This window comes from Dromiciops gliroides, chromosome 2, assembly GCF_019393635.1.
Source record: "Dromiciops gliroides isolate mDroGli1 chromosome 2, mDroGli1.pri, whole genome shotgun sequence".
Lineage (NCBI taxonomy): Eukaryota > Metazoa > Chordata > Mammalia > Microbiotheria > Microbiotheriidae > Dromiciops > Dromiciops gliroides.
The window spans coordinates 560,311,605-560,335,745 of NC_057862.1; the positions used below are offsets into that span (position 1 = coordinate 560,311,605).

The 24,141-nt window shown below is 40.8% G+C and overlaps 1 protein-coding gene across 1 annotated transcript; it reads right to left on the reverse strand.

The window, feature by feature from the left end:
• Positions 1–21,797: 21,797 nt before the first annotated feature.
• SCP2D1 (SCP2 sterol binding domain containing 1) lies at positions 21,798–22,283 on the reverse strand. The gene has a single exon (XM_043981552.1). It carries the CDS (start codon positions 22,281–22,283, stop codon positions 21,798–21,800), a length of 486 nt encoding a protein of 161 aa, XP_043837487.1.
• Between the last annotated feature and the right edge of the window lie 1,858 nt (positions 22,284–24,141).

Here is a 24,141-nt window from a genome sequence, read left to right on the forward strand (position 1 = left end):
AAGGAGTCCTGATCTCTAAATCACACAGGCCCAAAAGAACTCTTTAGGAAACTGAAAATTGGGATCAAATGCAAACAGAATAGAAACAGACTGGCCAAGGTCTTTGGTCTGAAAAAAGGGAAATGCCTCTGATTTATTAAACCTGACATTCACTAGCCTACCCATACCAATCTCATAGACAATTTACATAACTGCATTTCACTGCAATGGGTTCAGCTTTGAAAATAAATGGATGGCTCTCATGAAACATGCTTCTCACATTCTGTTTGGTTCAAGGATAACATCAGAGGAGTCTGCTTGCTCCAAAGAAGGGCAGAAAGCTTTGCAAGTTCTCCATCTCTCTCATATATGTTTATCTAATACCAACAGCTCATAGCTCATAATGAAGATCCAACACACACACACCCTAATTTCAGGGGCCTCATTGTCTCACCTAACAACTGTTACCACAGTCCCCATTCCCTCTCTCTGCCCTGGTCAAACTCCCCATCACTATCTAGAGAGGCTTTCCATAGTTGACATCACCAATTCATAATAGCTAGAATTTTTAAAGTGCTTTAAATTTTACAAAGCTCACCACATATATTATCTTATTCAAGCCTTCTGAAGACACTTACTAAAGTCTATATCCATTATAAATCACAGAGCAGCATGGGGAACAGAAAAAGGTCAATTTAACAAGCTATGATTGAGTTCATCCTATGTCCAGGACACTGTGCTAAGTATAAGATATAAAAAGATAAAAAATGACATAGTTGTACCCTCAAGGAACTATAATCAACAAGGGGAAAATATGTTCAAAAATAAGGATGTTAGAAGAAAGAATGTGATGTGGGTAGAAGAAAACCCAGCAAAATACCATGATAATTTATCTGAGGAAGAAGAGGAACCTTTCGCCTAGATAAAGTGTTGAGGGAAGTACGAAAGACTTCACCAAGGAGGTGGATTCACTTGCAAGACAAGAGGATTCTAATAGATGGAGGTGGAGAGGAAGTCTGCTCCATACATTAAGGGTGATCTAAGCATAAAGACAGAAAAGGGTAGGATAAGGGGGAAAAGGCTAGGGAATAGTATTGTTTGTCTGGAATTTAGAACAAGTGAAGGAGGATGGCTTAAAATAAGACTGGCTAAAACCAGTTTAGGATAGCCTTGAATGTCAGCATCAAGAATTTAAATTTTCTGTGATGGGCAATAGGAAGACACTGGGTGTTTTAGGTTTTTTAAGTACAAAAGTGCTTTGACCAAGATAATGCCAAAATTCAATTAAATGAACATTTATTAGGCACTTTCTATATTTAAGGCATGATGCTTTCAGAAAGTTACATAAGCTGGTTAGCAAGTGGATAAACTGAGACAGGAAGATCAATTAGGGGGTTATTTACAAAGCTGTCATTGGACAAAGTGGCTTGGGTGGCCCAGATTTGGAGGCAGTGAGTATAGGTTACCTTAAGAATGTAGTAGTAAAAGGAAGAAAGGATGTAGGGAAATGCAGATCCCAGAGAAAATGTTTTGGTTTTTTAGGATGGAAATGTCTATGATATACTTGTGGTATGTGGGGAGGAAAGCAATAGAGATGGAAAGACTGAAGATGCATCAAAGAAAATAGGATCATAAAAGAAGCAGTAGGAGACTTGATCAAGAGTATAGGTGAATGAGGGGGCAACTAGGTGGCACAGTGGATAAAGCACCAGCCCTGTATTCAGGAGGATGGGAGTTCAAATCTAGCCTCAGACACTTGACACTTACTAGCTGTGTGACCCTGGGCAAGTCACTTAACCCTCATTGCCCTGCAAAAAAAGTAACATGTTGAGTTTATTACATATTTTTTAAAAAGCAAGCAATATGTGATAGAAATGTGAAGTTTTGGGGGCAGCTAGGTGGCGCAGTGGATAAAGCACCGGCCCTGGACTCAGGAGTACCTGAGTTCAAATCCGGCCTCAGACACTTGACACTTACTAGCTGTGTGACCCTGGACAAGTCACTAAACCCCCATTGCCCCGCAAAAAATAAAGAAATGTGAGGTTTTTCTATTCTACTTTTTTATGAAAATGTTCTTTCTCTCATATTTCTCTCTCTCACATACACACACACACACACACACACACACACACACACTTTGGTGTTCATTAAATTTAAATTTTTTAAAGAATAAGAGAAGAGCTAGTTTGGATTAGCCTTTGTGGCAAGTAAAATGGTCAATAAGAGACAATTTAAAAGCCTCACTGAGCATAGTTTGGGGGTTGGAGTGTTCATCTATAGAATGTTAAAGCTATAAAGGACTTTTGAGAACATCTACATCTCTTTTACAGACAAAGAAACTGAAACCCAAAGGAGTTTAAAGAGTTAGCTAAAGTCAAAAAACTAGTAAAGCGACAGTCAGGACAAGAATCCAGCTTTCCCAACTCTACTATGCCATGCTAAAATGGACCATAATCCTCCAGAAGGAGCAACTAGGTGGTGCAGTGAATAGTGGTCCCGGAATCAGGGAGATTTGTCTTCATGAGTTCAAATCTAGCCTCAGACACTTACAAGCTATGTGACCCTGGACACGTCACTTAACCCTATTTGCCTCAGTTTCCTCATCTGTAAAATGAGCTGGAGGAGGAAATGGCAACCACACCAGTATCTTTACCAAAAACAAAACAAAACCCAAAAGGGGTCATGAAGAGTCAGACACAACTGAACAACAACAATCCTTCCAGACACTACATGCTAGCACTTTAGCATTCATACCTGTATATCACTGAGGTCCCTTTAGTTCTAAATTCATAACGGAGAAAATGAGAAAATGTGAGCATTCTCTCTGTTTCTTCCTTCATTGGTTTTCCTTGCCTATTTCTGACCAATTAGTCTAGTAGAAGAAGAGCACTGGACTCAGAACCATAAGACAAGGCTTCAAGCTCCAGCTCTTACCACTTAACCAGCTATATGATCTTGCGCATGTCACTTCATTTCTGTAAACCTCAATTTCTTCATTTGGAAAAATAAATATTTGGGGTGGGGAGGCAGGGAAAAAACAATTCTATAGCATCTACTATGTGTCAAGCACTTGACAAATATTATGTCATTTGATCCTCATAAAAACCTTGGGAGGTAGATCCTATTATTAGTCCCATTTTATAGATAAGGAAACTGAAGGAGACAGAAGTTAAGTGACTTGCCCACACAGCTAATAAGGGTCTGAAGCTAAATTTGAACAAATGTCTTCTTAACTTCGGGCTGAGCATGCCATCCACTCTGCTACTTAGCTCTGATAGTAGTATTTGCAGTATCTGCCTAATGCAGTTGTTATGAGGCTCAGTTGAGACAAAGTGCTTTATAAACCTTACAATGCCATATTTGTCATTTAGCTATCATCATAAGATTGTTGTCAAAATCAAATGAGGTAATCAAATATAATCTCCATGAAAGCCTTCTGTAATTCTCAGAGGCTGGGAGAGAAAAAAGTGAAGAGTTACCATCCCAAGTGGATAGAGCAGTGGACTTGGAATCAGGAAGACTCATCCTTATGAGTTCAAATCCAACCTCAGACACTTACTGGCTGTGTGACCCTGGGCAAGTCACTTAACACTGTTTGCCTTAGTTTCCTCATCTGTAAAATGAGCTGGGGAAGGAAATGGTGAACCACTCCAGTATCTCTGCCAAGAAAACCCCAAATGGGATCACGAAGATTAGGACCAGACTGGAACAACTCAACAACAACAATTAAGATTCCTAGTTCCTTCATGCCTCACCCTTCTCCTATAGTCACCAGTACATCTCACTCTATACTATACATGCCCTACTAAGGCTCTCATGCTGACCCTTCTTTCCTTTCTCTATAATATCTATGCACAAGCCCTGATCAAGCAGATTCCTATCCATACCACTTCCTGCTGAAATCCTTTCTTTCCTTCTAGGCCCAGCTTGGGTATTACTACCAAGAACCCCTGAACTAAGTAGCACATTGAATAGAATACTGCACCTGGATTCAGGAAGACTGGACTTCAAATTAAGACTCAGACACTCACTGGCTGTGTGACCCTGGGCAAGTCACTTAACCTCTGCTTTTCCTTATCTGTAAAATGGGGATGATAATGGCCCCTACATTGTATGTGCCCCTTAAGGTCGAGGATTGAGTTATTGTTCATTTTTGCATCACAGCTCCCAGATACCTGATAAAAATTTGGAGAACTGAATGGAGTCAGAGAACAAAGAAAGCCAGAATGTATAAAAAGCATTTCTCATTTCTGCATCCTTATACCGGCTGTCTTCCATATCTGGAATACACTTTTTTTACTCCTTTCTCCCTGCAAGATGCAGCTCAAGTACCATCTTCTACATGGATTTTTCCCTTATTTCCCTTCCCATGATGGCTCATGACCCCTCCCAAAAACTACCTTGCATTCAGCTATTTTGTATACAGTACATTTCACTCTGCTTCTTTTGTATATATCCCCATTTCTTACTATTAGATTTGCATTGTATGTCTCTTTATAAACATCTGCCTCCTCCATTAGCATCTAAGCCTCATCACTGCTAAGATTTTTCTTTTTTGTTTTTTGTACTTATATCCCCAGTAACATAGCATAGTCCCTGATACATAGTAGGCGCTTAATAAATGCTTGTTTAACTGGTTGAAAGGAACAAGGAAGACCCTACAGAATAAGGACCTCCTGTCTCTTTCCAAAAGTTAGCTCCCTGGTTAAAATGAGAAACTGGTTGGGCTGACAAGCAACTATGCATGGAAAACTACTTCAGAATTCATTTCTGCATGTGAATGCTGTCTTCTATTGCGGACGCTGAGCCCTTTTAATTTTTCTACTACCTAGCTAAACTCTGTGTAGGTACCCAGTTTGAGATATCCCAATAAGCCTGATAGAATCTCATTAGATAATGGGAGTTCACTTGGAACTAAGGACAAATATTGAGTTTGGAATGTCACCATTGCCCTAGTTTGATCTCCTATGACTACAAGAAGGGGAAATGACCCTTCTGAGTGGGAAGCATTCTGATGATTAGTTCTTTGAGAGGAAAAGCCTTCTTCAGCATAAAACTCTGTACCGATGACAGCCAGATGGAAACAGGAAAATAATGATCATCCCCAGAGCTTTCCCAAGGAGGTGCCCAAGTCCTCAAATGAGGCATTCGCAGCCCCTGTGCTGTCTCTTTGATGCAACACTTCAGCTATGTGTCCACACTAGAGTCCAACCACGACCCAGATCCTGGAAAAATTGTCCCTCAAGCCACCTCATTTCCAGCCTATTCATGCAGGCTATAAATCTTGTACTGTGCTTTGGTGAGTTTCCAGCTGTTTTCAAGTGTTAACTAAACATCACTTTAATTACACGGCTGGGCTCTATAAATATTATGCTCCACAAAATGGTACAAAGCAGATATTTTTAGGAGTTAACAGATGTTCACAGCGATTAGCCAAGTCACAGGTCTGGAGAAGAAAAGAAGAGAAAAGGAAAAGAAGAGAGGTTGTCTTCTGCAGCCATTTGTACAGAGGACTTTTCCCTTTACTTCTAAAGTAAGGGTGCCCAAGAGGAACATATGAATATTCACAAGAGGTTTAATGGCCTCCTGGCTTAAAGACTTGTCTTCTGTAGCTAGGTGGCACAGTAGATAGAACAACAGGCCTGGCAGCAGGAAGACCTGAGTTCAAATTCAACCTCTGATACTTCCTAGCTGTGTGACCCTAGGCAAGTCACTTAACCCCAATTGCCTCACAAAAAAAAAAAGAAAGAAAGAAAGAAAGAAAGAAAGAAAGAAAGAAAGAAAGAAAGAAAGAAAGAAAGAAAGAAAGAAAGAAAGAAAGAAAGAAGGTAGGGGCAGCTAGGTGCTGCAGTAGATAAAACACTGGCCCTGGATTCAGGAGGACCTGAGTTCAAATCCAGCCTCAGACACTTAACACTTACTAACTGTGTGACCCTAGGCAAGTCACTTAACCCTCATTGCCCAGCCCCAAAAAAAAAAAAAAAGGTAATGTATTACAGTGTAGGGGTAAGGAACCTAGATTTAGAGCCTAGTCACTTAGGTTTGAATCCTGACTCTGCTATTTAGTATTTATTTGATCTTGAAGAGGTCATTTAACTCCCCTTGAAGCTTCTCCTCATTTGTCATTAGCCCTTAATCAAGAAGGTGCTTATGGGAAGCTGTAGTTTCTCAAAGCTGAAAGGAAGAGCTAAAGCATCATGGGGTTTTGGAGACTCATAGGACAGAGGAAACCAAGGAACTTTTGATCTCTAAGGAGAGGAGAAGCAGGGTATAGACTCACTCCAGTGGCAAGCCCATGGCAGAGAAGAGTACTCCTTCCTCAACTGAATAGAATCATGAGCCTTGCCTTGGCTCCCTGATCCACTTAATGAGTGATTTGACTGCACAAAATTTGCTGTTTTCCTGGATGTCTCTACAAGCTGTGCTATAGGACATGGTAAAGTTAGCCACTCCCTACTCTCTCAAGGTGCCCCATAACTACCTAGTCAATTGGTGCCACTTCCCTCAGGAATTTACTGCTCTATTTAGTCCATGTTTATTTGACGTCCATATTTTTAATCTTTTTTTTTTTTTAGTGATGCGATTGGGGTTAAGTGACTTGCCCAGGGTCACACAGCTAGTAAGTGTTAAGTGTCTGAGGGGGGATTTGAACTCAGGTACTCCTGACTCCAGGGCCGGTGCTCTATCCACTGCGCCACCTAGTTGCCCCTGCCATTGCCCCCGCCATCCATATTTTTAAGGTGGTTTTATCTCCAATAGAGGTTAGGTGATTGTTGTGATTTGTGTTTGCTATAAAAGAAGTTCAAAAGGGAACCTGAAACCAATTGCCCTAAACTTAACTGGGAGCTTGTATTAAGGTCCTTCCATTGACTTCACAAAGAGGGGCTTTGTGTAAAGTGAAAGGGTTGTACAAAATGATCTCTAAGGTCCTTCTAGCTCAAAATCTAGGATACCACGACCAATTAATCACTCAAGCTAAACTCAATTATACCATATGGGAGAAGAAAGTATCAGTCATCAAAAACCTTTGAAGCTCAAGTGACAAGCACCAAGCATCTAGGAATGTCCATGGGGGATGAGATTTAGCTCTGGCAGGGCACTCAGAAGTCATCCAGTCCAAATTCCTTATTTTACAAATGAAGAAAGAGATTCAAAGAGGTCTTGAGGACCTTGCAGATTCAAGGTCACATGAGTAGTGAGGGCCTCTGACTCCAAATCAAATGCCCTTTCTATTATAATAGCAATACATGATATAAGTTAAGACTCCACAGAGAAAGAGACTAATCTATTCACAGAGAATCATTTAAGAATCCTCAGCACCAATGGGAGTAAAGGACTGAAAGATAGCTATCAGCATTCAATGGCTTAGGCAACCTCAGAGGAGATAAAGAGAACAAAAAAGTAATGATCCCATTTAAAAGTTGCTTATGAAACATTCAGGCCTAAGAACATGAATAATTTTGAAAGGAAAGCAAACTAATTCAGGCTTAGAAGCAAGTTGGTTTATTCCTGAGACCAGTGAAAATCAGGAGACAATATCCACCTAGAGAACTATTTTTGTTGAATTATTTCAGTCAGGTCTGATTCTTCATGACCCCTTTTGGGGTTTTCTTGGCAAAGATACTGGAGTGGTTTGCCATTTCCTTCTCCAGCTCATTTTACAGATGAGGAAACTGAGACAAACACGGTTAAGTGACTTTCCCAGGGTCACACAAGTAGTAAGTGTCTGAGATCAGATTTGAAGTTAGGAAAAGGAGTTTTCCTGATGCCAAGCCCGGCAGTCTATTTACTGCACCACTGTTTTTATCTTGCATGTATCAATTTATGTATATGAAGTCTCTCCTTCTTGAGGGCTCAAAGTGTTTTTGCTTTTTCTTTGTATCCCCAACATAATGCCTGGAAAATAATAAGTGCTTAATAAATGTTCATTGAATAAACATCTAATAGTAGTAGCAGCAGCAGCAGCAGCCACCACCTGGCATAATCCATATACAGCCGGCCTTAAAACTGAGAAGAACTGGATTCAGGTACCACCTGTGGTACATCCTATCTGCGTCACCCTAGGCAAGTCACTTACCTTCTCAGAGCCCAGGCAACTCTATAAGCCTATAAGTTGCAGAGAAGGTGCCAATATAAATAGGTGGAAGAAATTTCCTTACCAGGGACTATTCCATACTAAAGAAATTACAGGCTCAGTTCCTATCAGTTATTATTGGTATTAGTATTATTAATTGTCCACATGGCCTTGTAACTGGCAGACTCCTTTCAAAAGATTCCCAAATACTACAGATTAGTATTATCTTTACAAACTCCCCAAGGCCTTACTGGGCAGGCAGTTAATTTAGCTCGGCATGTTATAAATAGCACATCAGGATGCCCAGAATTTATATGTTTCTCCAGAGCTACCTACAGGGTTCAAAGGTAAGCTATTTGATGAGGCACACAGTTAGATAACTACCTCATCCCTTGGGCTCAACAAGAAAATAAGGAGAAGGAGACTGGGAACTTTTTGCCGAGGCAGCAGGAATAGAGATCAGAGGTCACCAGCTCTGTTCCTCCCCTCAGTGTTCTGAGAGTTTCCCTGGGGCTTATTGAAACTTCAGGGCAATTTAGTGACCTAGTCACTAGCTGCCACATTCCCATCCCGTGCATTCTCTTCCCAGAGAACCATAAATCAAATAGTAATGAATGCAACTGGGGCAGAATACCGAAGTAAAATAATGAAGAAAATCAAGCAATAGAATCATTCTCAGCCTCTGCCCCAATGACAGTGGGATGCAGTCTCTCTCCCATGATACATCAGTCCTGGAATCCCTATCACAGCTCTGTATCCTGACAACCAATTATGCTTCATTTCTCCACTCAGCCTCTCAAAACTCCCTTAGCATAATCCTGGGAGTTTTCTTTGCCACTGCTCCATTACATGCTATTAATGAGTATTGCTTAAAAACAAAAAAAGGCAAAAGCCCTTTATTTCATAGGTGAAATACCTAAGGTCAGAAAAGCAAAAGATGCCTGAGGTTATACCAATAGCATCAGGGACTAGAACCCAAGTGTCCTTACTCCTGGTACACTGCTGTTATGTCATACTAACTATTGTCAGAAAATTTAAAGATAAACATGGGGGTGACTATTTGCAAGAAGAAAAAAGTGATTTTTCACTTTACAAAAGGTGTCACTGAATTGTCTTTTAAACAGAAGTTACCCTACTAAATGGACAGCCAGGTGGTACAGTAGATAGAGCACTGGCCCTGGACTCAAGAAGACCTGAGTTCAAATCTCACCTAGCTGTGTGATCCTGGGCAAGTCACTTAACCCCAGTTGCCTTAAACATTCAGGGACCATCTTCAATCATCCTGATGTATATCTTGCTACTGGATCCATGTGACTCTAGAGGAGAGAGTGAAATTGGTGACCATGCACAGTCCTCCCTCACTTAAATCCAATTCACTGCAAGTTATGACATCACCCCAATGTCATGGTCCTCTTCCAGAATGGACAAATAACATAACATAATCCTACTAAATAGGGATGTTTGTATAGTGTTAAGCTACTTTAAGGTGAAAAAAAGCTTTAAGTTTTAGTATTCTGAGAGGACTAAAGACCAATGTAAAATACACATGTAGAACACGTTCTGATTGTTGTAGTTTGTCCTTCAAAGAGGATGAATGACATCACGGGATGATATCTTGACTCCTTCATGAATTGGATTTACGTGAGGCAGAGTTGCTGTATCCCAAGCCCCACTCATGAATGCAGATTGGGTGACCAGAGATCAGCCCCAGGGTTAATCTGAAAAGTTGTGAGGATGTGAAGGGTATCTTTTCTTTTTTTTTGTTTCTTTTTTCTTCTTTTTGTGGGGCAATGAGAGTTAAGTGACTTGCTCAGGGTCACACACCTAATAAGTGTCAAGTGCCTGAGACCAGATTTGAATTCAGTTCCTCCTGAATCCAGGGCTGGTGCTTTATTCACTGTGCCACCTAGCTGCCCCCTTGGGGGTATCTTTCTAATGCTATAGTTCAAAAGCTCCCATCAATATGGGTCTGTTCCCTGATTATCAAGTGATATCAATTAGCCAGACAGCCTTAATTAGCTTTTACAAATAGGCATTTACTACAGTAATATAGTTGATACAAAACAGCTTCCCAAACACTCACCTTAAGAACAGATAAATCAGGGGCAGCTAGGTGGCACAGTGGATAAAGCACCAGCCCTGGATTCAGGAGGACCTGAGTTCAAATCTAGCCTCAGACAATTGACACTTATTGGCTGTGTGACCCTGGGCAAGTCACTTCATTGCCCCGACAAAAAAAAAAGAAGAACAGATAAATCCCCAAGGAAAGTGGCCTCAAGCTTACAGGTATCACAGGGGCAACTTTGTGAAGTTCAGGAGTTGTGAAGTTCCTTTGCTGGAGTCCTCAAAATGTTCCAATAAATAAATAATAGCAATAATAAATAACCAGTGTTTCTATATCACTTTAAGGTTTGTAAAGCACTCTATATATGTTATCTCATTCGTTGTAGCTTTTCTGCTAGGCTCCTTGTAGGGACTTGAAATTGCCCTTCTTCATTGCCCCAAATGATTTCTTCTCAAGGATTTGACTGGATGCTTCCACCACTAAGCTTCCAGAATTTGAATCCCTGGCTCCCAAGCTGGTCTCATTTTCTATAATGCCTGCAGGGCACGATGAATCTCCTCACACAATACCAACAGGTTTCCTATATGGCTTCATTTCATTTCATCCAATGGTTTTCAAGTACTTCTAAAATAAGCAAGGACTTTTTGAGCCTAATATAAAACCTTTTATTGATTAACTGATGGATTGTTCTCACCTGACGAATGTATGAGGGCTAGTATATGACCCCTCACTTTAAGTGGACTACAGGTAATTGATTGATTAACTCAATCTACTCCCACCTATATATAGATATTGTGAGGGCCAAATTTAATCTATGGAGAGTTAATTGAGTGGCTCACCATAATATTGGGGTCCTGGAAATAATAAGGGACCTCTAAGTCCAAAGCTCCCTCCCCTCTGAACTGCCTTTTTAGATATTTCTCCCAGGCCAATAAGAAAGGAGCCTAACAGCCTCTTTTGCACAAATGAATCAGGTTTTATTAATGGGAATAAAATAAACAGCAAAGGTGAAATTAATAAAATAAAAGACAAGGGAATAGGGAAAAAGAAATACAGATAATCCTCCTAACTCTAACCTAAGTCTATACAATCCCTAAACTCACTTCCAGTTCAGCTAATTCAAAAGAGCAGGGCTCATATGTTAACTCACCACCTGGGGTCCATAGCTTCAATGGAAAACCAGTTTTTCAGCCAGGGCCTACAGGACTGTCTGCTCCTGCTGCTCGCACCAGAGGAGAGAGTCACTCCGGAAGCGACTGAGCTCCCCTCAGCAAGCGTTTACTCTCCCTCCCCCAAAAGGGGAGGTCCTTCAAAACTGCCAGTGGAGAGTAGTTTCTCCTGCTGACATCAGCAGCATAGTCACTCAGGGCAGGCCAGGTGTGGCCCCTCCCAATCACTCTGCCAAATTCCAATAATCTTACCACAATATAAAGAAAGTCTAAAATGATCCCAAGTCAATGGGAAACTATCATTAGTTTACAAAAATCACTGCTCAGAAATACTTCTGTTGTGATAAACTATACAAAAGAAATTAGTTGTTTGGACTTCTAAAACCTTCTCTTAGGAAAGGTGACGATCCTCTGAGGCTGGCATAAACAAGGACTATCAGAAGGGGTTTAGAACAATAATAGGGGAGCTATTCCTGGGACACACATGATGATCAGCCTGGATTGAGCCTTTGAGGACCGCCCCCATTGTAGACAGTAAGCAGAAACACAGGGAGGCAGGAGATAAAAAGAGAGAAGGAATTAATTGGCTGCTTTAAAAATAACAAAACAATAAAAACAACAACAACCAACAAAAAAACTTGAAGTCCTACACATACATACATAGAGCTCAAAATCATAAAATCATTGATCTCCAACTGGATGGGACTTGGGAAGTCACTGTCCTAACCGCCTCATTTTTATAGGCAAGGAAACCAAGGCCCAGAAAATTTTTTTTTTTTTTTTTTTTTTTTTTTTAGTGAGGTAATTGGGGTTAAGTGATTTGCCCAGGGTCACACAGCTAGTAAGTGTGTGTTAAGTGTCTGAGGCCGGATTTGAACTCAGGTACTCCTGACTCCAGGGCCGGTGCTCTATCCACTGCGCCACTTAGCTGCCCCCCAGAAAAATTAATATCTGATCATGTCACTCTTTCTCATGAAGCTCTAGTAGCCCCCCATTGCCTTTAGGATAAAACATTAACTACTCTGGTTGGCATTTAAAGCCCTTCACAATCTGGCTCCAGTCTATCTTTCCAAGGTCTCCCCACTCCCAAACTCTATATTCTAGCAAACTGGCCTAATTTATAGTAGCCACACATAAAATTACCTTTCCTACCTCCACACCTCTCTATAGTCTATCTACCATGGTTGGAAAGTTCTCTCTTCTTACCTCTGCTTCTAGGAAACCCTAGTTTCCTTCAAGACTCATTTCAAATACCACCTCATACAAGAGACTTTTCTTGAATGTCCAAGGTATTAGTATCCCCTGCCTTATTTATCACACCATATTTATTTTGTACATCTCTTGTACATGTTTACTTATCTGAGAACATGTTATAATCCCCAGTAGAATATAAGATCCATGAGGGCAGGGACTCTCTCTCTTTTGTATGTATATCCCTAGCACCCACATAGTGCCTGGCATATAGTAGGCACTTAATAAATGCTTGCTGATTGACCGATCAATCTGGCCCATTTCTATACTCACAAACCAAACTGTGAATGAATGAATGAATGAATGAATGAATGAATGAATGAATGAATGAATGAAAAAGCTTACTATGCACTAAGCACTGGTGATAAAAAAAATTAAATCTTAAGGAGCTCCCATTCAAATGGGGGAGACTATATATCTATATCTATATTTAGTCAATCAGCAGCATTTATGAAATGCCTACTATGTGTCAGGCACTATGTAGGTACTAGGAATATACATACAAAAGAGAGACAGTGGATCTTATATTCAACTGGGGGTTGTAATATGTTCTCAGATAAGTAAACATATAGATAGATATATGGTTTCAGCTGCAAGTCAGATAGAAAGACCTCATAATTCCCACGGTGCAACAAAGCAGATAGTAATGCACCTGCTTTAATGTAGAAGCTGCTAGATTTTGTATTATCTTGACTGTGGTTCCACAGTACTTGAATTGTTTCTTTCTGCCTGCTTTCAATATTTTCTATTTGACCTTGGAGCACTGGAATTTGGCTATAATATTCCTGGGAGTTTTCATTTTCGGGAGGTGATCAGTGGATTCTTTCAATTTCTATTTTACCTCCTGCTTCTAGAATATCAGGGCAATTTTCCCTGACAGTTTCTTGGAAGATGATGTCTAAGCTCTTTTTTTTGATCATGGTTTTCAGGTAGTCCAATAATTTTCAAATTATCTCTCCTGGATCCATTTTCCAGGTCAGTTGTTTTTCCAAGAAGATATTTCACATTGCCCTCTATTTTTTCATTCATTTGCATTTGCTTTATTGTGTCTTGATTTCTCATAATGTCATTAGCTTTCATTTGCTCATTCCTAATTCTTGAGAAATTATTTTATTCAGACGGCTCTTGTATCTCCTTTTCCATTTGGCCTTTCAAACTGTTGACTTTTTTTCATGACTTTCCTGCTCTTTCCATTTTTCCCTCTACCTCTCTTACTTTATCTTCAAAGTCCTTGTTGAGTGTTTCCATAGCCTGAGACCAATTCATATTTTTCTTGGAAGCTTTGGATGTAGTAGTTTTGACTTCGTTATCTTCTTCTGAGGGTGTATTTTGATTTTCCTTGTCACCAAAGAAACTTTCTATGGTATGCATTTTTTTTCTGTCTGTTCATATTCCTAGCCTATTTCTTGACTTTTAAGTACTTCTTAAAGTGGAGGCACTGCTTCTAGGACACACTGTCCCTAGCTTCAGGGGGTCCAAGGTGGTACAATTTGAGAAGAGGCCCATTCTGCACTTCCCTGGCCTGAGCTCTGGTCTATAAATTACCTAGAGCCACCAGAGACCCCTGCTATCTCCCCCTAGCCAACTGCTCAATCTCATCACCAGTCCATGAGCTGAGTTCCAGAATTAGCCCCTGCTGCCTAGGGCTGTATCTGCATGGCATGACCATGGGACTGCACTCCACTCTCACCCTGGTACAACAGACCTTTCCTGCCAACCTTCTAATCTGTCTTTGGCTGGAAGATGATCTCACCCCATCCTTTTGTGGGCTCTCCTGCTCCAGGAATTGTCCATGGCATTATTTGGAGCTATTTGGAGGGATTGTGTGGGGAGCTCTGTGAAGTTACTGCCTTTCCTCTGCCATCTTACCTCCATGAGTTCCTGTCTCAATGGTATTTCCTTTAATGACACCTCCTTTAATATTGGTTTTGATTGTTGATGAACTTGTTAGCACTAAGGCAAAGACTTTGGTGGTATGAACACTATAGTACACACTTAGAAGTTCAGTCAAATAGTTCTTTCCAACATCTTCTTCCAAAACATTTTAAAATGTTTGTTTGTTGGTGACACTACACAGTATGGCTTCTAAAAGAAGTGGCCTAAAGTCTGGATTTCTTCAGATGGCCTTAAAGACAAAAGCTGATCACAGTTACTTTTTGTCTTTGGGCAGGAATCCTCTAACTGCACAGAGCAATTTGCTCATTCATCAAAAGACATTAAAAAAACTACAGCTAAAGAAAATGTGGGAAAATCTGCCATATAAAAACCTCTCTGGAGCTTCCTCACACTCTCCCAAGCCCCAGCAACCACCACCAAATAGACACAGTAAAATAAAGATGGAAACTATTAGATAGGACCAGAAAACTGAAGTTCCCTTTCAACAGGTATGGAAAGCACGGGGGATGTTCTAACAGTGTGTAGAACTTATACTATGCTTGTGTTTCTTCCAGAGTCAATTAGTAACTACATAACAATAAATTAACTACATTAATAACTAACGCTGTAAAAAGTACAATTTGATTTCCCTGCCATAGAAATAAGTGAAAAAGGAAGGATATTCTACACTGGAATATGTGGTAAAATAAATTATTTTTTAGAAGAAACATATCAAAAAGAAAACAAAAATTTAGTCTCAGAAGAGGTAGAAGGCATTCTAAACCAATTTTGAGGGGCTAGAAGGTAGAAGAACATGACGCCCCCCAAAAAAAAAAGGAAAGGAAAAGCCACCAGAGATATATGATAGACTTAGGGGTCTTTCAGTGAGAAGTAGAACTAGAATTCCCATAGACAGAGAAAATAGCTTGCTATCCTCTACAAAATGATACAGTTACACTTATAAGAAGAAGATATTCATCCTGATGGTTGGCAGCTCCCTACTAAGATATAGCCATATGTCAGCCTAATGAGCAAAGAGAACCCAAGACACAACCTTCCTCTCCAATCCCAATCCCTATAATCATAATAAGAGATTTCAGCATTCATGCTGATGTGCTCTTGAGCATGAGGGCCTCTCAGTTCATTAACCTCTTCACCTCCCATGACTTCCAACTTCACAGAGATGGCTTAGATCTCACTATTTGAAATTTCTTTCTCCAGTCATCACCTCCTAACCTTCCATCTCTCCTTATGAATCTATTCAATTTATCATGGCCAGCAGTCCTTCCTTATCTGAAATCATATAACCCCCAGTAGAATGTCAGCTCACCAGAGCAGGGATGATTGGGAGGAAGAGGGAGTTGGAAAAGATCGCTCTTAAAGTCCCTTCTTTCCAGCTCTCACTCCTACAACCCTACAATTGTAAGGTATTTGTTGGGTTTGTACAACTCTACTCATAACTGAGCAGGGGAGAGAGCCCTTGAGGAAAGGAATAGCAGTCAAAATTCAAGGGATACCTGTGAATTGATCCAGTGGGAATTAACCATCTGACAATGTGAAACGTTCAAGCCCTTGCATGAACTGCTTACAGTTTTATCTCACTGCCTATTTGCCAGAATCTTGGAAAAACTGGCACATGTGGGTCTCATTAACACCCACATAAAATAGTGGTAAAGCAGAAAAGGTCTCTGGGAAAGAACTGCCACAGCCCTGTAAACAAGGCAGTGATTTTTTAAAAAATCATCATTAGAAATAGATTTGACAGGTCTTTTTCTCTGCACCAGTCAGGCCAATATAATCCTTTTGCTGCTAAGAAACTTGTAAAGGCTCAGAAGAAGGGATGGGGAAAGGGTTAAGCCAAGGTATCTTTTAAAGCCAAAGGAAGAAAATCAAAAAGGGCATTTCCTTTCAGATAAGCTATAAAAGCTCTGCTTCCCTCCCTGCGGGCCTCCATAACACCTCCCTGAAGCGCATGCTGGATGTGGGAAAATCCAGACTGCTGCCAAAGCCAAGTCAAGATTGTTCATCTCACCAATCCTCTTTGCCTTCTCCCAGCCATAGCAGCGCCACGCCCCCACCCCCAACTTTCACAAAACCGCAGACAGGAAATACAGCTGAACTTCATTCTTTTCTTTTCTTTTTTAAAGATTGCATAATCCTGAACTTAACATTTGAATTTTCTTCTCAATCCGTCAACAAGTACTTTTTATGAAGTGCCTTCTATGCTAGACACTAGGGGTACAAGTAACAGAGAATGAAGCCATGAAATGGCCCTAGTAGTTGAAGGGAATTAGGAAAGGCTTCGTGCAAAAGATGATGCTTATGGGGCATTTAAAAAAAAAAGGAAAGAATCTTTCTAAGGTAAGGAAGGAGAGAATCCTGAGAGCTACAGAACTACCACTCAGTGGAGATCTCCAAGTTCCTAGGCAGTTTCTGTGACTTACTGTGGTATCAGGTAGCCCTCAGGATGTTCGTATTTTGCTTGTTGTAAGACTGTCTTCTAGTTGGGAATGGGGAGCTGGCAGGAGGACATTGAGGGCAATGCAGACCTCAAGGTCAGGGAGTTAAATAGGGATAGGTGATCTGCCTCCAGGGGTGTGTGATGGCCGGATCCAACCAACCCAGAGAGTCAACTATTTAAATTTTCAGTGTGAGCATTTACACTTCGGACATTGGAAAATGCTCAAATCAGGACTTGATTTATTCTTTTGTGGATTTTCTAGGCTTAAGAAAGTGATGGGGAAAATAATGCAGATTCAAATTTTAAAGTGTGTCTCTTTCCTATCGAATCCCTTCTCTCTACTGACATGCTCACCACCCTAGGAAAGGCCCCCACAATTTTTGAATGAGCTATTATAATAGCCTCTTTTTTTCTTTCCTCATGTCTCCCCTATCCAATCCACACAGCCGCCAAAATGATTTTCCTAAAGCACAAGATTAACTGTGTCATTACACCTGGTTTGGGATTGAAAGTCCTTTAACAGGAGGACCCAACCTACCTATCCACACTTATTATTGCACATTATTCCCCTACAAGCTGGCAGCTAGGTGGTTCAGTGGTTAGAGTGCCATGCCTGGAAGAAGGAAGACTCATCTTCATAAGCTCAAATCCAGCCTCAGACACTTATTAGCTGTGTGTCCTTGGGCAAGTCACTTCATCCTGTTTGCCTCAGTTTCCTCATCTGTAAAATGATCTGGAGAAGGAAACAGCAAACCACACCAGTATCTCTGCCAAGAAAACCCCAAATGGGGTCACGAAGAGTCAGAAACAATTGCACAACCATAACCCCTACAAGCAACCTCCTAGGTCCCCCCAAAAACAGGTTTCTTATACACAATATACTCCATCTTATCTCTGCATTTGTACTGACTGTTCCCCAAACCTGAAACATTGTCCCTCCTCACTCAGCCTCTGCAAATCCCATTATTTTGTCCAAGACAGTTCAATGACCCCCTTCTACCTCAAGCCTTTCTTGATTTTCCCAGATCCTAGTGCCCTCCCTCCCAAAATCACCCTATATTTAGGGATAGACATAGAGGGCTGGACCAGTGATTTCACTAGTATAAAGAAAAATCTGGTGATGAAACTCCTCTACCAATACAAGTGCCAACTTTCTTTGAAACTTATATTCTTGGGCAGCTAAGTGGCACAGCAGTCAGAATACCAGCCCTAAAGTCAGGAGGTCCAGATACTTAGTAGCTGTGTGACTTTGGGCAAGTCACTTAACCCTGACTGCAAAAACAAAAGGGAAAGGAAAGCCTGCTGGCTTCTGGGACTAGCTGCACTTTTCAACATGACAAAGAGTAGACTTCCTTATAACTCTCATTACAGTGTTTCATTCAGGCCTCTCTCACATTCACAAGTGAAAAGTGTTAACATGCCCCTCTGCTCCCCTCAATGGAGTGTAGGAGGCAGTGTAGTTCAGAAAAGACAGCCCTGTCCTGGGAGCTGAGCTTGATTCCCAGCTTTGTCACTCAAACTTACCTATGTGACATTTGGACAATTCAGGGTACCTCTATGGCCCTCCGTTTCCTTATCTTTGAAATGAGATTTGAACTGGATGGCCTCAAGGTCCCAAAGTCTGGTCTGAAAACCACTTACAGGGCTACTATATTAGTTACCTTTGACAAGCTTTGAGGCCCCTTATCAGTAACTGTAACCCTGTGGTTCTGCTGCATTGACTCCAGAATTCAGGGTGAAGAAAAATGTGCGGCTACTTTTTCAAAGTCTTTTTAAGTATGGGTACCACACTGTAAATCTATCCACCACTTCCTGAAGTCTAGGAACACATCCCATTTAGTGTGCACTATCCATCTCAGCCTTGGCTTCTGCTTATTTGGTCATGACTACTACCCAGAGCCCCTATGTGTTGCCAAGGACCTAATTCAAGAAAAGGGCCCCTCTTCCAATGAAGATTTGCTTATAGAATCCTAGGACCTTAGCTCTAGAGCTGGAAGGGACCTTATGGTCATTTAATCCAGTCTTCTCATATAAGAGATCAGGAAACTGAGGTCCAGAGAAGAGATTTAGATTGGGGATTCAAGTTGAGGTCCAAGGATGCCAAGTTCAATGGCACCTCCACCTGAGCTGCACTGCCTCCCACACTGCATTGGAGGGCAGAGGGTTAACATTTTTCACTGGGCCTGTCCCAGTGTAAATGTAAGGAATATTTGAATAAATAAGATTATAAAGAAAGTTACAGATCAGTGGAGAGGCCAACTCTCTTTGGTCTTGCTGAAAAGTACAGTTACCCACAGAAGTCTTTGGGCAAATGACTCATTGTCCTTGGGGGCAGCCCCACCCCGTTTATGAGGTAACCTCATTTCCTAGACAACAGCCCATAAGATTCTGGAGATTGATTATTCAATTTCACCCTGCTCAGGACCAATCATCTTTTTGTCTCCATTTCACCGCTTATATCGCCCCTTTTCTCCAGGTCTCAGACATGTAGTTGATGCCGAGGTAAATACTCTCAATGGTGCTTTAATCTCCCAGCCCCTCTCACCCTGGCCCTAAGAAGATCTCAGACACCAGTATGCCTTCAGGTGCATAGCTTAGCCCTGGGGCTAGATCATCTTTCATATTTTTGCCTTCTAGAGGTATATTGTAGAGTCTTAGAAACTCTGCAGTGTGTACTTACATACAGGCATAGGACGATACTTTATTGTACTTTGTTGATACTGCATGTTTTTTGTTTTTGTTATTTTTGTTTTTTACAAATTGAAGGCTTGTTGGCAACCCTGTGTTGGACAAGTCTATCAATGCCATTTTCCCAACAGCATGTGCTCTCATGATGTCTGTGTTACAAGTTAGTGATTCTCACAATATTTCAAACTTTTTCCTTAATATTACATCTGTTATGATGATCTGGGATCTGGGATCCTTAATGTTACTATTGTAACTGTTTGGAGGCACCACAAACTACACCCACATAAGATGGACACACATTTAATCGATAAATGCTGTGTGTGTTCTGACTGCTCTACCGACCATTCCCCCATCTCTTTCCCTCTCCTCAAGCCTCCCTGTTCTCTGAGACATAACGATATTGAAATTAGGCTATGAAGGTCTCTCACTGTCCAAGTGAAAGGAAAAGTCAATCTATGTGGCAAATTTCATTGTTATCTTATTTTAAGAAATCAGCACAGTCACCCCAACCTTTGGCAATCACCAGCCTCATCAGTCAGCAACCATCCATATCAAGGCAAAACCCTCCACCAGCAAAAAGATTATGGCTCCCTGAAGACTCAGGTGATGGTTATTTAGCAATAAAGCATCTCTTAATTAAGACTCCTACATTTTTTAGACATATACTCCTGCACACTTAATAAACTACAGTATAACATTAACATAACTTTTACATGCTCTGGGAAACCTCAAAATGGGTGAGACTTGCTTTACTGCAATATTCACTTTACTGCGGTAGTCAGAGCCCACACGATATCGTGGAGGGATGCCTGTCATCCTGGATTTACTCTAGCATTTTCCCACGTTCTCTCCAGCCTATTATTTCCACCTTTTACCTGAGCACTCTCCATTTCACAGATGGGAAAATGCCATTTAGGTTGTCCTGATCAGTTTGCTCTGAAACACAGGACTTTTTTTTTTTTTAAGGAAATATGAGTTTATTTATGCAGATTGAGAATTTAAGGGAGGATTCAGAGGATGGCTACCCCCTCACACAGGAGGGGATTAGAAAACAAGACCTGGGAGATTTGAGAGATTGTGGAGCACAGGGTTTATCCTGCCTGGGTGAAAGAAGGCTGAGCAATCCCTTTACTACTGAAGTGTAAATGAATCTGAGCACCAGAACTACGATGTAGGTGTGTTCATGTACAATGTATGGAACACACATATTATATGTTTAACATACACATTATATGTTCTCTAAGGACAGATATTCATGAATATAGACCCCAGAGATCACTTCTGGGTTTCTAATAGGGTAAATATAGCAGTATTCACACTCATATATGGAAACCTAAAGGGATTCCGCAGAAGGTGACAAACTATTCCCAATCTTCACAAGTAAGAACTATGCATCATAAGGGGTGTTATATCAGACGTAAAAATAATTGCTGACGGGGCTGAAACACAACCCATGGAACCTGTTTGGAAGTTTTAAAAAAAGGAACACAGTTTTCTCACCTGTTCAAAATGGTTTAGATGAAGTCACTAGTGAAGGCAAGGAGTCTTTCTTGACCTTGTGATAGATAGCCCTTCTTAACCATGAACCCATGATAAAAATGATGTTCTACTGCCTAAATTTCCTCCTGGTTGTAAACTTGTCTACTTTGGAACCTGCATTAACTAGGCCAGAATTTGTCTTGTATTAAAGAGAAATAATTTTCCCCTTCTCACATGCTAAAAATGAATGTGAGGGAATCCTCTTTAGCTCTAAACTACCTCTGATAGGATCAAAAACTACCAAGTCAAACCCCAGGCATTCAGCAATTTTTCTAAGACTTCTTTCCCACAAAAGATCATCAGACTTTAAAAAAATTAATTTTAAGCACAAATTTTCAGGAAATAATTGGAATATTAATTTGTATCATTATTATTAGCTATTTCCATACAAAAATGTATGTTTTTTTAAAAAAAAAACATACAAAATCCAAATTTTATGCCACTGAGAGTAATTTAGTTGTGACAGCGGAATGGAAAAAGAGACCAAGATTTAAGGCCATTCACTCCAAGACAGTTTACTGCACTAGGAACACACTCGTGGCAAATTACACATCAGCAGATCAAAACTCGAATAGGAAGAATTTGAGTAAAAATATTGGATTTTTTTTTTTAATCTTCAGTTCGAGCACTATTTCTGTGCGATTAGGAAATTTAAGAGATGGTCTTGATTACTCCCTTGGTCTTTTTTTTCCTCTTTTAGAATTTAGCACAGTCTTTGAAAATCTTCTCCAGCTTCTGTCCCAGCATCACCTTGCCACTCACTTTCAGCTTGCCAGCAAAGAAAGCCCTTTGAGGATTGGTTTTGCCCAGCACCAGCTCCATAAAAATGTGGTCTGGAATAGTAAACACTGTGTCAGCCGGGCTCCTTGCTGATCCTGAGTATACTTCCCCAGATCCATTCTTCAGGTCCACCGTCCACTGTACGATGATCTTTCCATCTTTAGTAATGTCCAGCTGAAATATAGCATTGACCTTCTTGACCAGTTGGCTGCCCACCTCTTTGACCCGACGGCTAATTTCTTCAAATACTAGGTTACTCTGGAGTTCTGTGACTTGAATGGATTTGGGTGCTGAAGGATCCTGAGGCGAATTCAGCTCCGCATATTGTGCTGTACCAGAAACTCCTTCAGCTGCTTTGATCTTAGGCTGATGGTGGCTTCTCTTTCTTTCTTTCTTCCACATCCTTCTTTGCAGATCCTCCTGAACTTCTGGTTTGGTTTCTAGACAACCCTGGCTTAAGGTAGTACTGCCAGGCCCCATTGTGACATCAGAAGTCACTCATATATGGGTCATTTGAGTCCCTGTGTGCTGTAATGTTATTGGCTAAATTAATGGGGGGGTTTAAAAAAATTACCTGGAGAGGCAAATACCCAAGTAATTGTGAGGCAAATTCATGGCCTCCCTGGTATCATTGAAGCCACTAGATCATAACTTACATCTTACCTCAGCCCTTCTGCTTGGTGTATGGTATGCTTTATAGAATTTTCTTTTATTGTTATTAGTAGTAGTAATAATAACTGACATATTATCTAGTGCTCTGAATTTTACAAAGAACTTTTATATACATTGTAATCCTCATTCAATTCTCACAGCCTTGGGGCAGCTAGGTGGCACAGTGGATAAAGCACTGGCCCTGGATTCAGGAGGACCTGAGTTCAAATCCGGACTCAGACAGTTGACACTTACTAGCTGTGCGACCCTGGGCAAGTCACTTAACCCTCACTGCCCCACAAAAAAAAAAAAAAAAGTGAATTCTCACAGCCTTGTGAAGTAGGTACAAGTATTGTCCCAATTTTACCCATGAGGAAACTGAGGCTCAGAGAAAAGTTAAGTGACTTGTCCAAAGTCTCACCAGAAGTAAATTTCAGAGGGATTTGAACCAAAGTGTTCCTGACTCCAAGACCAGCACTCTATCCACAATGCCACTCTGTGTATAGCGGTGTATATACAATAGAAAGGTGTATAAAGAATTCTACCTTTGGCAATGGTCGTCTCTCTGGGACTCATGGAAAGAGTTCTTAAACTAAAAACATCCATTTGTCATGAGTTCCCTCATTTCCCATATTTTATACCTCAAAATTTCTGCTTATCTTTACCTGTTTCTTCATTTGTTTCTTTCTCTAAGAAAAGTGTGAGAAAATAAGTATTAATAATGGATTTCTTGGGGGGACCCAGAGATCAGTTGCTCAGTCCTTTCTCCCCTCTCCCCTTCCCCCCTCAACTCCAGAAAGTTCTGATCTTGCCTAATACAAACCCAAGGGAACAAAAGAAATGGAATAAGGGGCAGCTAGGTGGCACAGTGGATAGAGCACCGGCCCTGGAGTCAGGAGGACCTGAGTTCAAATCCGGCCTCAGACACTTAACACTTACTAGCTGTGTGACCCTGGGCAAGTCACTTAACCCCAATTGCCTCACTAAAAAAAATAAATAAATAATAAAAGAAATGGAATAGATTCTTGTCTAGCTCAGTGAAGGACCACACCTAGATAATGGACTTTGCCTTAGGCAACTGGAGTGAAAGTCTTCTCCCTGAAGTCATTTGTAGGGTTCATTTTAATTTAGATCACCCTCAAATCATGTCCACCAATGGAATTGAATGATGCTAACCAATTAGCTTTTTTTTTGTTTGTTTTTGTTGGGGAAGGGGGGGCAATGAGGGTTAAGTGACTTGCCCAGGGTCACACAGCTAGTAAGTGTCAAGTGTCTGAGGCCAGATTTGAACTCAGGTCCTCCTGAATCCAGGGCTGGTGCTCTATCCACTGTGCCATCTAGCTGCCCCCCACCCAGCTTTGATCAACGTATGATGACTCACCTCTATCAAAAAAGGATAAACATTGGAAGAGGCCACAAGCTCTCCCTCTTAGGACAGTGTAGGTTTTGTAGGTCTTCTGAACTCTCCTTGATACTACGTGTTGTCTTTCTGAGAGACAGCATGGGTCTTCTGGGGCTTTTTCCTGCTCCTGTTAACTGAGATATATAATATTTATTAATAATAAATGCTTACTGCCAAAACTGATGCAATAGCAATTAATTTACAAAA

What these genes read in the sequence shown, in the direction of transcription:
- SCP2D1 (XM_043981552.1), bottom strand. Translation starts at nt 22,283, where the DNA reads ATGTGGAAGAAAGAAAGAAAGAGAAGCCACCATCAGCCTAAGATCAAA.